The sequence below is a fragment of the Vespa mandarinia genome, chromosome 9 (assembly GCF_050613455.1).
Source record: "Vespa mandarinia isolate Hongniang chromosome 9, ASM5061345v1, whole genome shotgun sequence".
Taxonomy (NCBI): domain Eukaryota; kingdom Metazoa; phylum Arthropoda; class Insecta; order Hymenoptera; family Vespidae; genus Vespa; species Vespa mandarinia.
Genome location: NC_140818.1, coordinates 3,647,501 through 3,663,662, shown reverse-complemented (window position 1 = coordinate 3,663,662; position 16,162 = coordinate 3,647,501). Strand labels below are relative to the sequence as shown.

Sequence of the window (16,162 nt, the reverse complement as noted above, 5' to 3'; positions counted from 1 at the left end):
ACCGCGAGCAGTATGCGAACGCTATCGCTCGTAAAGATGTTACTTCATTCCCGAGGAAATTGCACAGAATAAAAAGGATGTTCGACTAGCCGATGAGAAGGTGTCACGTTGTTATCGACAATGCATCTTTGCCTCTGTAGTAAACGAACTATCGATGATGGGAGTGGCTCACTTTAAATCTTTGATTTATTCTCATACGTTATACGTATAATATACTAATACGAAGGCTTTTACTTTCGATAAGATACATCGTTATGTAGGGTTTGTTTTTTTCCTTTTTTTCTTCTTTTTTTTTTTTTTTTTTTTTTATATCGTATACGTTCTTCTTTTTCTTTCCTTTTTAAAATTATCATGTAGTTTCTTTTTCTTTTTCTTTTCTTTTCCTTTATATATATATATATATATATATATATATATATATATAAATTATAAATAAAAAAAAAGGTTTACTTAAATCTATACTAATCGAATAATCCACAAGAATACTTATTCTTATGCGTTTTCCGAGATCGCGAGTTACGAGTTTTCAAATAAAGTATGTTGCTGAACTCGCTTGTAACTCGTTAGGAAAAAAAAAAAAAAAAAAAAGAAAGAAAGAAAAAAGAGGAAAGAATCTAGCTCTGAACGTTGTGTGCACCGATTTTCCGATTCAAGTATGTCGACTCGCATGTTCGACGTATTACTCACGAAAGAAATGTTCCTCGTTGACTTTCATATTATGTATAATGCAAAATAAATTTAATATTCATAGATCGATCGATTAGGTTTCTTTCAGATCGGTTATTTTAATTCTAATGAAATAATATACAATCGACATAGATCTTAATCTAATTTTAACGAATTAATATATATCAGAGAATCTTATTTTATTGATTGTATTGATCGATCGAAGAACAATAAAAGCACGTGCTTTATTATAATCTTTCAACTTTATAGCGATCAACGATTCATTCATTGATAATTCTTATTCTTAAAATACATTGCAATCGATTCGTTTTCCCATTACTAAAACAATATCGATCATTTTATTACTCATAAAAAAAAAAAAAAAAAAAAAAACAAAAAAGAACTTATGTATAACTCTTAGAACAATTTTTCTCTATAAGATTATCAACCGATTTATAGTTTTTTTTTTTTTTTTTTTTTTTTTTTTTTCATTATCAAGTTATAAAAGGAAAAAAAAGAAATTTTCTTCGAAGGTAGAAAAAATTGTTCTACGAAAGCAAAAATTAATAAGTAGATAATATTAATTCGTATCGAATTAAAACTTAAACACTCGTAAATTGAAAATATAAAATATATCAAATACAAATAGCCTTTTACATTTTTATTTGTTTTGGAAATAATAATTTTATCTAAAATATCGATTTATCGATCGGATGTTTAAGTATTCATTGAATATTTATATTTTATCTTGAAATATTTATAGATTAAGGAAATTTTACTATATATACATATATATAATAATCAAATTCATAAATAGTGCTTTTAAGATAGATTTAGATTTAGCAGGTGTACGGCTAAATTTTATAGGATGAGTCAAAGGTTTTTTGGTTTCTGAACGGATCAAAGGTTTCTTATGTGATATTAAGAAAAAAAAAAAAAAAAAAAAAAAACAAAAAAAACAAAATCGATTAACCTCTTTTCGAGTTAAATTCGTTTATTATTTTTTTCTCATTTTATTTTTATTCATTTCTTTTTTTCTTGTTCACTTTTCTATTTTTAAAGATGAACGAGCTGGAAGGTACGCGTCTTATGCGTCTCTCGGCATGCCAGAAAAGCGAGCAAAGAAGGGGCAAAGAGATCGTAAAGTATATTCGAGCACGCGCTCGATTAGAAGCGAATGGGAAGGACAAAAGCTGTAGAATAACATTATATATACAAACTATGGACAACGTAAGTACACGCTATGGGGGCCGTCCTCGAAGCAAACCAGGGAGAGGCCACATTCCAAGCCATGGAGAAAGCCTCTTCGCTAACGAGCGCACACAGCGGCGCAAAAGTTGTGCACGAACGGAATAACATGTGATCCGTTAGTTCATGCCTCATAGTAGGGATGTGTTCGATCGATCGATCGATCTTGATCCATTGAACGATCGATAATGTCGTTCGTTCCACTCAAACTTCATTTTTTGATGTGTTAATTAAATTAAAAAAAAAAAAAAAAAAAAAAAAAAGGAAATATTTAATAGATGTGACATTTAAATGTTGAGACCATGAGTATTGATAGATTATCGGGCTAATAAAAAGAAAAAGAAAACAAAAAAAAAAAAGAGAGATAAAGAAAGAGAAGAAGATTTAATAATAATACGAGAAAGTATTATCATTGAAAGATATAATTGATTTTAATCAAATTATTTTATTGATTTTGATCGATTTTTTTTACCGATCGATTTTTATCGATCTAATTTTATTATTTAAATAATTATTAATTGTAATTGTTAAATCTAATATCTTTGTTATATCGTAATATGCGTATAGTGCTGAATAATATCGATCAATATTTTGATTTGGTCATCATTATCAGTATTGAAAGGTCTTATTGAACGTTATCGGGAAAATCTTCAAGGCTAAAATTTCCAACAATAAACATTGCGAATCATTTCTTAACAATTTTATCAACTAACGTATTATCTCTGTGAAAAGCAGGAATAATTTTTTTTTTGCTATATGTGTTGCATCTTTGCTTTTTCTGTAATAAACAAAAAAAAAGTATGAAATTTCGAAAATACACTTTTGATCGTCTTCAACGAGATACAAAATCGAGATAAGTGACTAAATTAAAAAAAAAAAAAAAAAAAAAAAGAAAAAAACCACTTTCCACACCTCCGATGTTATCGACGATTACGTAATTAATATTATAAATTTGCATTATTTTTTTAAAAAGCAATATTTATTACTATTTTGTTATATTATTTTAATTCATTTTATATATCGTATTATTCACTATTATTTTATATATTTACGATTGAAATTTCCATTAAATTATTATTAATGTAAATTATTAATTATTTTATTATTTTGATTTTGTTCTTTTTTTCTTTTTTAGCACTTTAGATTAATTAAATAATTGAGTATAGAATTTATTTTTATTTTTTATATTACTCAGTTCAAATATTTGAATTGTTATTAATAAATATCAAAATTTTTATTTAATAATCACTGAATATTACGAAGCATGTTGAATAATATTATTCATCGATGATAAAAATTTGAAACGATTAATTTTGAAAATTTCATTTTATATAGATTTTCTAGATCTCACTATAATTTTTTGAGTTTGTTTTATTAATAAGGTTTTACTAAATCAATACACTATCACACTAATATCACAAAAATTTACTATAGGATATTTTTCTATTTTATTTCTTCATTATGTCATAGATAATATCCAAGTATTAAACAACAATATATCCACTGTCACTAGAATTTATTCTCTCGTATTATTCACTATTATATATTCTAAGTACAAATAAAATAAGTTTGAATTTTATGAAATATTGAAAGGGTAAAATTTTTCTATACACTACCTTCGACTTTATTTTTTTTTTATAAATTATGCGACATGTACAATTACAATTATATTTTATAAGTTTCAATTCTTTGTTACGTTGTTTTACTTTCTGATACGATCACTTCTCTTCGAGTTACAAAAATATACTGTGGACGATCAGTGTTTAATGGTAAAGAGAGGGTAACACGCATGTCCTTTGTGGAAGGGGAAAGATATCCCCTTAGACGTACGATATAAAGATAAGAATAATAAACTAAATTGCTGAGAAGATACATCTGTTTAATTACTTATGTATAAATCGAATCTTAGGAGAAAATAATAGTAGTGTGTAAAGATATTGGAAGGGTTAAATTGCAAGGATTTTTTTATATTTTCACAATTTCTCCCATAAAATATTTTCCAAGAATTGAAAGAGGGTCCGATAGCTGTACTATAAACGAAGAAATTATATTTCAGGGGTTTCGATACATAGACGATTAATAAAACTCTGACAGAAGGGACAATGACTTTGAAAAAAATAGATTATTTCGAGAAACATTCTAGTATTCTTAACGAAAAGTTATTTATGTTCCTTGGTTTATTGTCTTATCAGAAATCACCGAAAAAATTGTTACGTGTTCGTTTGTTAAATTTTCTTTTAGTGTTTGTTATTTTTATGCAGGTAAATAATATTATGTATCGATATAGTATATATAGTATATAATATGTACGTATATTATTATCGTGATATTTAACAATGGGATTTTGTAGTATTCATGAATGATTTATGAATGAACAAAAGTTGATTCGTATAGAAGAAAGATTTGGCTTTTATCTTTTTGAGGCAGACGATTTTAAAGAAAATAAAAATCCACATTGCACAGAATTTTAAATATAATAATAATAATTATATAATTTTTAATATTTCATTTCAAATAAAATATTAAACCTACGTATGACTACGAGTAACTTTAACTTTTCGAGATGATTTAAAAATATATCCTATTGTGCATAAAAAAACTAAGCAAAAAGTGGTACGATTTTTAATCGATTTAACCTCAAAGAGTTATAGGTACATGTATAGATATAATATCAAAATTTCTTTCTTCTGTATATGTATAAATTGATAAAAATAATATTAGTTTTTAGAGTTGTATCTTTTATATAATTTGGAATCAAAAAAACGATTTAAGATGATCGTCAAATTACTTCAAACGTTCCTTCCGAGCATATGCTTTTCGACTTGCTATTATTATAATCTTATTCATAATTATGCAAAGGTTTCTTCGGAATTATTTAATCATCAGTATTTAATTTTTAAACGTTTGAATGAGTTTTCAACGATATAAATATAATTTTAAAGATGAAGTTAATAATAAATCATATTAAAAACGATTGGAACGAGTTAAAGGACGAGAATGAATTAATTATAATGATAAAATACTCGAATAAAAGTAAACTATGGTCGATGTTGATCTTAAGTGAGTATAACAGAAATATAAAATATTATTTTAATTTTCTATCATCAATGGTGATATAAAAATATTATACATATATATATATATTCTATATATATTAGGTTTTTCTTATGTTTACATCACTGCTTTAATATTTCCATCTATCTACAATCTCTTCTATATATTTCGTATTACTGACAAGACAAAATTTATATTACCAATACGTATAGAAATTGGTCTAATAAATATCAAGTTTTACTATATCATACTTTTGGTGGAATTCATTGCAATATTCATCGTATGTACGATAGGAATGGCTAACTATTCATTGTTCATATCAATTTTTCAACATGCTTTTGCTTTGTTCAATATTGTATTGTAAGTAATTAATCTAGCACATTTTTAAATAAATTCACGATCAATGGTCGAGAATTTGTTTAATAGGGAGAATATGTTTTTTTAATATTCTAAAGGATAAAATTAGATAGCCCGTTTAAAATAAATTTGGATTGTTTGCGGCAGAAAAAGATTTTTAAATCGCAGAATATGGAATACGATTGGATTGTAACTATTATAAGGAGCTATGGGAAAGCCATTAGGTTTGTATTCAATGGAAATCGTTATAATTTTTGAACAATATTTAACGTGAAATTTTTAATATATTAATTTTTAATATATTAATTTTTAATATATTCTTTTAAGATTTGTTGATTTAATAAAAATCGTATTTGGATCAACTTACTTAATAGAAATATCATTGGGATTGTTTTTTATCATTATAGATTATCTTTATGTAAGTGGACATATTGTATGTGTATTATATGTCTTAAAATTTTTTAATAAGATTTAATCTAACGTAACATTATTTATGTTATAAAAATCAAAGCTGTTTCAGATTTTTACTTTGAAAAGTACAATTAGCGAAATTATTTCCGATTGTACCTACATACTTTCAAGCCTCCTTTTGATATACGTTTACTGTTATTCCGGACAAATGTTAATGAATTATAACAGTGCTGTGTTTACAAAATGGTAAGTACGATATAAGTCAAACATTTATACAATTAAATTAGATTTATGAAGTTTTAAATACGTACATGTAAACCATCCGTATAGTTGTCAAGTACCATTTTATGTGTTGTCGATAAAGACTCAAAAAATATTACTCATACTGATATTGCAAATTATGAGACCGTGCAATTTTTCAGTAAGAAGGATTATCATAGCATCACACGAACTTTTCGCCAAAGTAAGTGGCAATTTATTAATCATTTATTTCGTTAATACCAACGTTAACAAAAATATTTTTTGTTTAATTTTGTTTAATTTAGTTAATACAGACTTCTTTTTCCTGTGCGATATTATTTTATCACGCTCTTTGAATAACATAAGACAAAATGGGACATGATAATTAGTTTAGATAGAAAAAATTCTTCGATAAGAATTTCGTAATCTTTGATGTAGTAATTGTAGAAAACGTAGTGCCTATCCATTATGCATATCAACATCTATATTCAAAATATAAATCCAAATGAGAATTTCTTGATTTATGATTTGTGATCGATTCAATGTATCCTCGATTTAATCGGAGGTAGATATTTTCATTTACTAATTAACAAAAATCAAATCCTTATGGATAATTTGAGACTTATGCATATGGTTCGTACGACAGTCGTTAATGAATAAAATGTTTTGCTTGAAAAATTGTTGAAATAAGTTAATTATGTATCAAGGTTACGATTATTTACGTTATTAATCGATAAAAAATGGTTCGTAATTAATGGATATATCTTTGAGATTATTAATAAAAATTTCAAAAATTTACTCCTCTATTCGTTTTATCTCTTTTCTAATCAATATCGATTTATAATTATTCATTCATTTTTATAAAAAAAAAAATATATATATATTATATATAAGGCATATATTTTTTTTTTATTAAAGCAGATGTTTATGAGACAGACTATTTATTGAATTTTCTTTCCTATAACAATGATAAGATAGAAATAATTAAAATAATTTGAAAATTTTCCGAATGCCGCCTATTTTAATCATCACGAAAGAAGATATTAAATTTAATATTTAGCGTGTAAAAAAAATAGTATAAAAGTTTATATTTAACGTGCATTATATCTTTAATGGGCTTTTAGAAATATTATTAACACGCATCATTATTTTCGCGCATCATTCTGGGCCCTGATGAAAGAATATTGACTTTTTTAGAATGAAAAGTTTCCAAAAAACATCTTTACTTTTCATAAGAAAAGTTTTTCGAGAAGTTTCAATGAAATCGATCCGATCTTTTTCGTGAATTCTTACTGTTAAAAATTTTGTTCATTCAATCGAGGATCGTTTTAAAAATGATCTTTCAATTCGTTTGAAATTAAAAAGGAAAGAAAAGTAACACTTGCAGATTCTAAAAAAATATATCTAATATTTCCCGATAAATCGATTCGTTTGATTATCAATACAAAAATTATTTGTATGATAAAATAGCTGATCATTTGAAAATTTATAATTCGCACACTTTTCGCAATGATAAATGAAACTTCGTGCAAAAAATTTTTTTCATATTTCGTTCCAATTAATCAGTGGCTATAAATATAATAAAAAAAAAAAAAAAAAAAAGTTTACGCGAACGATATGCAATCACGCTCATATTAAAGATTTTCACGAAGAATATGTATGGTCACATACGAACATATTCAGAGAAAAGACATTTCTAGGCGATTCTATCTAAAAACTGTCATAATTGTGTCGCAAGAATTCATTAACGAGATGTTTGTTAGCGCGTGGAAGTATACAATGGTCTCAAAAGAGGGAGAAAGTATGTGACCCTTTTGCGATGAGAATGACAATGTAATGAAGTTGTGTCCTTAACTGGGTAATATACTTTCTTTTAATTCTTTTCATCCCTCTCTCTCTCTCTCTCTCTGTTTGTTCCTTTATAAAAAAAAAATTTTACATTTTCATTATCCATGAAAATAATCGACGAACATTGATACTTACGTTATTCCATCGAAGTCGTTAAAAATTCTTTTAATTGAGGAAACTGAAAAAAAAAGAAAAAGAAAAGGATGGGGTTTTATTGTTCAAATAAAAATCTTCAAATCGAATCATCGGATCTTCTTTAAAATATAACATCATTATCATTATTATTATTATTATCGTCATCAAGTAGTACATCAACGAGAATAATAAAAATAGATGAGGGTGTATGGCCGCGAGGCAAAAACTGTCACTGAGATTTTCCGATACGAATAAATTCGTGAGAAAAGTCTTCAGTCGGTCTCTATTTGAAATATCTTTGATCGTTGTTATTATTATTGTTTTTATCGTTGTCGCATATATATATTGTTGCAAACGAGCTTAGGAATGTTTCGAGAGAATGTTCGATGAAAATAGATTGTTTCTAAGAACTTAAGGAATTTCTTTACGAATAACAATGAATGATTTTTATATAACGATACCTTAATCGTTACGAATGAAATTATTATAGTAATCCGATTGTATATGGTACTATTGTAAATAGTTGAAAAAAAAAAAAAAGAAAAAAACAGAAAAAAAAAGAACTTATTCTGTAAACTTTCCTATGCGAATGTTCAACAATATATAGACGCTTACAATGAGACTTGCCATCAAGGAAATTGCGTTTTCAAGTTGAAACGAACATTAACGAGAACAAAATATACGAAAAGGCCTATGCTCTGGAAGATACTGAAAAGCGTACACTATTGTAACGCTTAGGAACTCTGTTTTTTTTTTCTTTCTTTCTTTTTTTCTTTCTTTCTTCTTCTTCTTCTTCTTCTTCTTCTTCTTTTTTTTTATTTCTTTTCTTTTTTTCTTTTCCCTTCAATATTTTTGTCTCTAAAGTCTTTGCTCGTTTCTCGTCGCGCACACCAAGAGGAAGGAGATCCATCGATCGTACAAACGTTAAGCGTAATAAAAAAACCGCAAGATGTCCTACGGATATTTAAGCACGATCATCAAGACACGACGCATTTTTCGGTGTCCTTTTGAGCTTGATTTGACGAGGAAGAAGACGGTTGAGTCCGTTTCCGCGCGCACGCAACCGCATCATTCGGTACGTAAGAAATACGTACACCACCGTAAGCTCTTCTAGGTGGTAAAGCGTATGCTGCGGCCTCGTCAGAACTACTAGAAGAACTACAAGTCGAACAGCAACTTTCAGCATCCTCTGCCTCGTCCAGTCTTGACCTTGACGAACTGGCCACACCTGTTGACAATAATGATAAATATTTTTTTTTTATTATAGGCCGCTTTAAGATCGAAAGACAATCTTTATTGATGTTATAATTGATAATTTTTATGAAATAAATGGAAATTATAACGCGATTAAATAATAATATAAATTAGATATTTTTACGATAGATTAATGTAAGGAAAATAAGTTTAATAAATCCGTTCGAGATTCTCCGTTCAAATTTCATTCTACTTATGCGAATATTAATCTCCTCATTCCCAAGAATTTGAAGAATTTTTGTATAGATATACCCGGTATATATAATTTTAGACAATTCAGGAATTTGCGAACTCCTTGGAATGTCTTTCATAGGCAACGAAGTATATACGCCGGTATTACATTGATTTACAGTAAACCCCGTGTAAAATTTCCATTTATACATGAAGAACGATAGGAATTCGACGCACCCCAAGTCGACGTACTTGCGACCTCCTCGGGTTGCAAACTTCTCGATCGTGGAACGTTCGTCCTGGACAAAGGATTATTTGGTGGTGGAGATGGCGAGGATGATGAATTGGTATCGTTAGCTGGTGAAATAGGGACATTACTAGACGATGGTGTTGCCCCATGATCGTTTACGTCCAAGTCACCTTGGAATCGCACACGTCGCGACGTAGGCGTCGGTGGATCCGTTTGACTTGTAGCGAGATTCGTTGGCGAGATTGGCGATTCTTGTGCTAACGTAATCGTCGATGCACCAGCTGCAATACCACCAGAAGGTGGTACCGACGTTGAAGGTGAAGCTCTCAATGTAGGCGCTGGGAGTTCAGGCATGCTTGAAGCGTGGGAAGGTGTACAGTTTTGAACGCATCGAAGTGGCTCCCGATCCCTCGCTTGCATTAGTCTGCAAATTAGAAATGTTTATAACTTTGGAAAACTATTTTAATATGATCAATTAAGTGTAAATTATTTTCTTAAACCTAATTGTACCTGTAGAGGCAATAACCCAGACAAACTTTGAACTCAATTTGCGCATTTCATGATTCATAATTTTTTTTTTTTTTTATAATGACAGTATTGAAGATGCATTTTCGAAAAAATCTACCGATTATTATATATAAATGTGATTTCAAAAAATTATACAGTATTTTTTTGGAGTCAAAATTATACATTCTGTATAAATGACAGTTGTTCGAAGTGAACACTTGAAATTTGAAAATTATTTTGAAGTGTGGACAATTAGAGTTAATTAAGATATAAGATACGTCGTCAAAAAAGTTCTTCCATATGAATCGATTGCTCTTTTTTTTTTTTTTTTTTTATAGTATTTTTTATATGAACGATCATAAGGAGTTCTTTTCTTTCCTTATTTTTTCTTTTTTCGAAGGATATATCTTCAAAAATCACGACAATCATACCTTCCCAAATCGCTACGATTTTCTTCAGGGTGAGAGCCACGTTCTTGCAACAATCTCTCGAGATTCCTTTCGAGAAGTACCCTATCGAGACCTCCACCCCTAGATCCACTAGTGGAAAATCCCTCCGTTGGGAATTCTGGACTCAAGGTACTCTGTGTTGGGGTTGTCGCAATCGAGGATGAGACCTGCTGATGTTTCCTTGTCAATCTTGGCGAGTTTCTTAGGGATCCTGAAACGTGTCTGGATCCTGGCGGTGGTGGAGGAGGTGGAGGTGGTGGTGGACTCGAGGAACCTTCGCTCGTTGGTACTGTTTGTCTTCTACCTCTATAGAATAAAAAAAGAAGAAGAAAAGAAAAGGAAAAGAACAGTTCTTATTTACAAAAGTATATAAATTTGTTTAGAATTGAAAAGACATCATTACGATAATCGTTCAATAACTTTTAAATGATCCATTAGAAAGAATTACAGGAAGCTTAAATATTAATTTTTATGATGTATTTACCTAAGAAAAGATGGCGGAGGTGGAGGACCGGCCGAAGAATCACTCGGAGTCGTTGGTGGTTCTCCTTTACTACAGGCTATACTGCAATAAATAGCACCGCGTCTAGGAAGAAAAGGACGGCCTAAAAGTGAGGTACGACAAGTGGCACAGCAAAAACATGCTTCGGTCGCGTGCCAATGTTGACCTTCGTGTGACATTTGACCTTGGTCAACGCCTATCGGCTCGCCGCAACTATCGCAATATTCGGCAAAGGAGGCATCGAAACAACGTAGACAATATGGTCGTCCTTCTCTCATAACGTATCTCTGACCACCTAGCTGCAAATGTTTCATTGGTTATATAAAATTGCATTTAAAAATTACTTTTAATAATTGCATTTTAATTCTTTGCGTTTGAATGCCGTCGTACAAACGGCATTACATTTCTATTCACTAGGTCGAATGTCGTCGCAAAAAGAAAAAGATGGCAAAAAATAATTTCGTTATTTATACCGTCATTAGGTTTCTTTCTTTCTTTTCTTTTTTTTTTTTTTTTTTTTTTTTTTTTTACGAAAATTCTGTCAATAAAAAAGAAAGAAACGATGTTCTCTTCATCCCCTTTCCTCAAAGTTTCTGAAGATAAGTAAATAAAGTTAAAGACATCAGCCACAATGGATATCAATGTCGAATATAGATATTTTCAATATTTTCAATAATAAAATAATATACTATCACTATCACTTTACTTTGGAAAAGTGATATTTTGATTTGATGAAGAGTTAGAAATTATGTACAATTATGTCATTTAAAAGGAAAGTATATTAGTTATTATTATTATTAATATTTTTATTTTATATTATTTTATTTGGATTAGAATGAAATCAAAGAAAAAAAATAGATCCTCAATGGTATTACCTGTCTATCGCACTCGAGACATGCAAAATGTCTCATATGCCAGGCTCTTCCTTCGGCTTCGGTACATTCGTCAGCTAGAATGATCTCGTCGCAGGCACAACATCGTGGCTTTAATGTTTCAGCGTGATGACGGCCACAATAGAGTCTCCCATCTCGCCAGAAATAAATGAGATCAACGAGGAGTTGACGACAGACGCAACAAACGAAGCATGCAGGATGCCAAAGGGCAGAAGGACCTGCACGACTCGCTGCAACTGCCATCTCACCGGTTGCGATCGGCCTCGAGCATTCTCGGCATCCGCTAGTGTGTGGCCTCTCCAATTGACTCGCATGTCCTCTACCAAGAGCTTCCCGTTTCCGTTGTGCCGCGAAAACTCTCAACTCACGTTTCTCTTCCTCCGAAAGACCGCTACAATATCTGGCTTCGTTATCGTGCGGTGGTAGCTGCTGAAGCAGTTGCTTAACCCTCTCGCGTTCACCGGCACTACCCGTGTACGGTATTTTCTCTTCTGGTAGACTACTGAAGTACAGGTGCACCTATAACATTTCAAACGGAACTGTTAACAACGATACCGTATTAAATTCATGATATATTTGCTTCATCGACGAATAATTATATATTGTATTAAAGTAGATATATAATTAATGATGAACGAACAAAAAAAATATCAAATATAATATAATTCTGATTTTTAATAATAATAAATATGATTTTTATTAAAAATTTATACTTTTATATAAATATAATATATTTGTGTAGCTTTTATATTTTTAATAAAAATCGTAAACAAATTATGAAAATAATTTAAATAATTTATCCTTTTTCTTTTCTTTTGTTCTCTTTAGGATAAATATAAAAATAGAGAAAAGTAAAAGTTAAAGAATATAGAAGTGACTCTATTTGTCATTTAACCTATTTAATTGGCAAGAATGTATATAATTATATCTTATGTACAATTTAATCTTATTAATTATCTTAAGTAGTATAAACTTTCTCAGATAAATATTGTATAAATAAGAGATAAAAGAAAAAAGGAAAAATTTATTCAACACATTTATAATGAGAAATTTAGCAAAGACGAGTTAACTTATCAATTAAGTATGTAAAAATTGAGCTTTGTTATCAAATAATGTATATCATTTAAAGACAACAACATTATGTATTATATATAATGTATTAAGTTCTATCATATTACGATAAAATATTAATTTATTTTTTTATCAGATAATATTTACTTTTAAATGGAAATAAAAATTCATAAAATATTGACGTTACATTTTACTATATTATTTATTTATCATTTATCTAAAGAGTAAATTAATAATGGTTTAATATATTATTGAATTAATGAATTATTAATATATTACGAAAGAATGAGAGAAAATTATTTCTTAAACAAATATATATGATTTTTGATATATATATATATATATTTGAAAGATCAATAATAACGGTGTAACTTTGATCCACATATTTGAATAAATCAGTATCGATATTAACGGAACGAAATCGATCCCGCGTAAAAAAGCAGTCTAATCTAATAAGTAGTCGCGCTCGAGGAGCAATTTTCTACGGTGCATTTTCATTCGCGCCCAACTCCTGCAACATCCTGTATAACTATAGAGTATACCGTCGCGGTGGTGTTCTCATGGATTAAATTGCGCTCTCACGGTTTAATGGCCATGCACGCGGCGGTATAACCGATCGTGAAACGAGTACGTTTCAGTCTAGTCCTTTTAAAATAGTAATTAGATATACAAATAATTAAAATGTGAAAATACGTAAGCTAGGATATACGTAAGTAGTTACATATATATATATATATATATATATATATATATATATATGTATATACATATATATCTGGCTTTTCCCCGTTAGATAAAAAAAAAAATGTACGAAGCAAACGACATCATACTCGTGATTGCGATAAAAACTAATCGTTTTATTGAGCCGATGATAAATGAGAGTTGTATATTAGTTAAAAGTGAAAAAAAGATGAAAGGAAAGAAAGGAATTTTTGTGCTATACGTCGTACTCGAGATACCAATCTATCAATCGGAAAAGTTAAAAGGTATAAATTTCAAGGACGCGTCCACGCAAAACCTCAACACTCGATGTTTAATACCTTAAGGGATTGATAAAAAGACGAATATGATAAAAAAAGAAAATGAAAAAGAGGATCGCCCGGTCGAATGTATATGAGGATGAGATAGGAATCTGTGAAAAGAGATATCCTCTTAACCATTCTTCCTTACCTGGTCAGGCCTCAGGCCAGGCGGTACCCACGTGTACTCTTCGAGTGCGCATCCGCTATCGTCGTCGCTTTGCGAGTGCCTCTGATGATGCATCAGAGCTTCCTGGAGAGCAAGACCAGCCGGTGCCGCTTGCACCGGGCTCTTGAACGGTTCCTGATGGGAGCCTGCCCCGGCACCGCTTTGAAACGCCATTGCCATCGCCATCGGCGGACCCGGGCCAAGGCCCAATCCAGATGGGCCGCCCGTTTCCGTCGATCCTCTTTGATGTTCTTCCCTTGGACACCTGCAGCTTCTGCACACCTTTCTGTAATAGTGTGTAAATCGTCATTAACGATCGTAACATACTAAGATCATAATTCGTCATTATTTTTTTCGTTTATCATTTAATTTGTAATATTTTCGTCTATCATTTAATTTGTAACGAGAAAGTTGTCTCTTTTATATCTTTAATATTACGAAATAATAATCGATTCTTTTAGAGATATAATAAGTGTTGTTATAAATAAAAAATCATATTACAATAAAACGACAATTCGATTTAATATAATATATTGTATAATTTAATTTCTTATCGATTTTACAAGTAATAAAAAGAAGACAATGGTAGCTCATCATTTCGAATTATCTTTTGAGAAGTAACAAGAGTGGTATATCTTTTATACATCTAATAACACGGAATAATAATGGCGTTCATTTGGAGATACAAGTGCCGTTATAATTAAGAAATGTATTATAATAAAACGGCACTTATTTATGTACCAATCTAATATATAATGTATATATAAATTTTTTTTATCAGATATATAACAGATCGTAAAAATAAGACAATGATAGTTCACATTATCTTAACGAGTATGTTTCCATTGTATATGAAACGATACGAAATAATATTTTATCAATATCTTATCAATCATTAAATCGTCGAAAGAGAATTAATTAATATAGCATTTGATTGGCTGATTTTTAATATTTTATAACGACATATAAACCTCATTAATATAATAGTTTTTATATATTAACCGATCAAACATTATACTATTCAGATTTAATATCGATATATTTAATAAGGATATCAAAAATTCTGATAGTAAACATATTGGTCAATTCAATAATATTATTTTATACGATAACGCGAGTAATTAAAATTTTATTCGTCATTTAAAGAACGATATAACGATATAATCCAATTTTACAGTTTACCGTCTCAAAAAGAAAAAGAAAAATAACTCATTGTTAAGATTATATTTTCCTTTTTTTTTCCAGTAAATCTAATAAACATCATTTTAATAAACACCGATTGCTTTTCCACACTTTGTCTTTTCATTCTTATAAACAATGAAAATTAAATGAACATAATTCGATTGGTATTCCGATTGAAAGAATATTTTCAAGCGATCGACGAAAGACTTACTCCGTGACATCGTAACAAGAATGCAAGGATCCACACTCGTTGATACGATTGGGCTCGCGACGATCGTTTTCAAAGTTCACCGTGGTCGTCGCGTCATGAGCACCGTTCAAGTATTCCACGCACTTCTCCGTGGGACTGGCACGCGAGGCCGTCAGGGCCGGACAACCGACCATAACACCAACGACATCCTCTTCTTCTACGTCGACGACATCGACGTCGACCTCGTTAGTATCGCCCTTACGATTTCTCAAGAAATCGTCGAGGTAATGTTCACCGTTTGCTGGTAAATCGTAAACGATCTGGGACTGCGACCAACTATTTCCAAGTTCTGACCTTCGACCTTCGACCTCGACGTTCCTATCCTCGGCATTGCCTTTCGCGGTATGTTGTTCGTTCTTTCTAGCGTAAAGTCGTCGAAGGTAGGCCTCCTGGTGGCTTCTGGTTGCCCAACAACCACCCTGCCACCATCTCCTGGAACCAAGGACAGTAGCTGTTCGCCTTCTGGCTAAGCTACTCGAAGTCGAG

At 30.2% G+C, this 16,162-nt stretch overlaps 2 protein-coding genes and 1 long non-coding RNA gene across 7 annotated transcripts in view; 2 read left to right on the top strand and 1 right to left on the bottom strand.

The window, feature by feature from the left end:
• Nucleotides 1–3,511: 3,511 nt before the first annotated feature.
• LOC146872762 (uncharacterized) lies at nucleotides 3,512–4,939 on the top strand. Its single transcript, XR_014982615.1, has 3 exons — nucleotides 3,512–4,175; nucleotides 4,636–4,773; nucleotides 4,857–4,939. It is a non-coding gene; the product is annotated as an uncharacterized LOC146872762 (long non-coding RNA).
• Nucleotides 4,940–5,124: 185 nt separating this feature from the next.
• Nucleotides 5,125–7,150, top strand: LOC146872761 (uncharacterized). Its single transcript, XM_085659433.1, has 6 exons — nucleotides 5,125–5,328; nucleotides 5,424–5,549; nucleotides 5,653–5,743; nucleotides 5,837–5,982; nucleotides 6,159–6,199; nucleotides 7,101–7,150. Exons 1-6 carry the CDS (start codon nucleotides 5,264–5,266, stop codon nucleotides 7,148–7,150), a joined length of 519 nt encoding a protein of 172 aa, XP_085515559.1. The 5' UTR covers nucleotides 5,125–5,263.
• A 924-nt stretch (nucleotides 7,151–8,074) lies between these two features.
• LOC118443383 (uncharacterized) overlaps nucleotides 8,075–16,162 on the bottom strand; it is a 103,375-nt gene continuing 95,287 nt past the window's right edge. For 3 of the 5 annotated variants that reach the window (XM_085659236.1, XM_035870285.2, XM_035870286.2), the window contains 6 exons: nucleotides 14,227–14,530; nucleotides 11,968–12,504; nucleotides 11,075–11,391; nucleotides 10,573–10,896; nucleotides 9,622–10,058; nucleotides 8,075–9,187 (listed from right to left, as the gene is read on the bottom strand). In XM_085659236.1, the coding sequence (XP_085515362.1) occupies nucleotides 8,937–9,187; nucleotides 9,622–10,058; nucleotides 10,573–10,896; nucleotides 11,075–11,391; nucleotides 11,968–12,504; nucleotides 14,227–14,530 (2,170 nt within the window). In that variant the 3' untranslated portion in view covers nucleotides 8,075–8,936. Of the gene's footprint in view, nucleotides 9,188–9,621; nucleotides 10,059–10,572; nucleotides 10,897–11,074; nucleotides 11,392–11,967; nucleotides 12,505–14,226; nucleotides 14,531–15,637 lie in introns of all 5 variants that reach the window. The other 2 variants (XM_035870284.2, XM_035870283.2) reach the window with 2 other exon arrangements.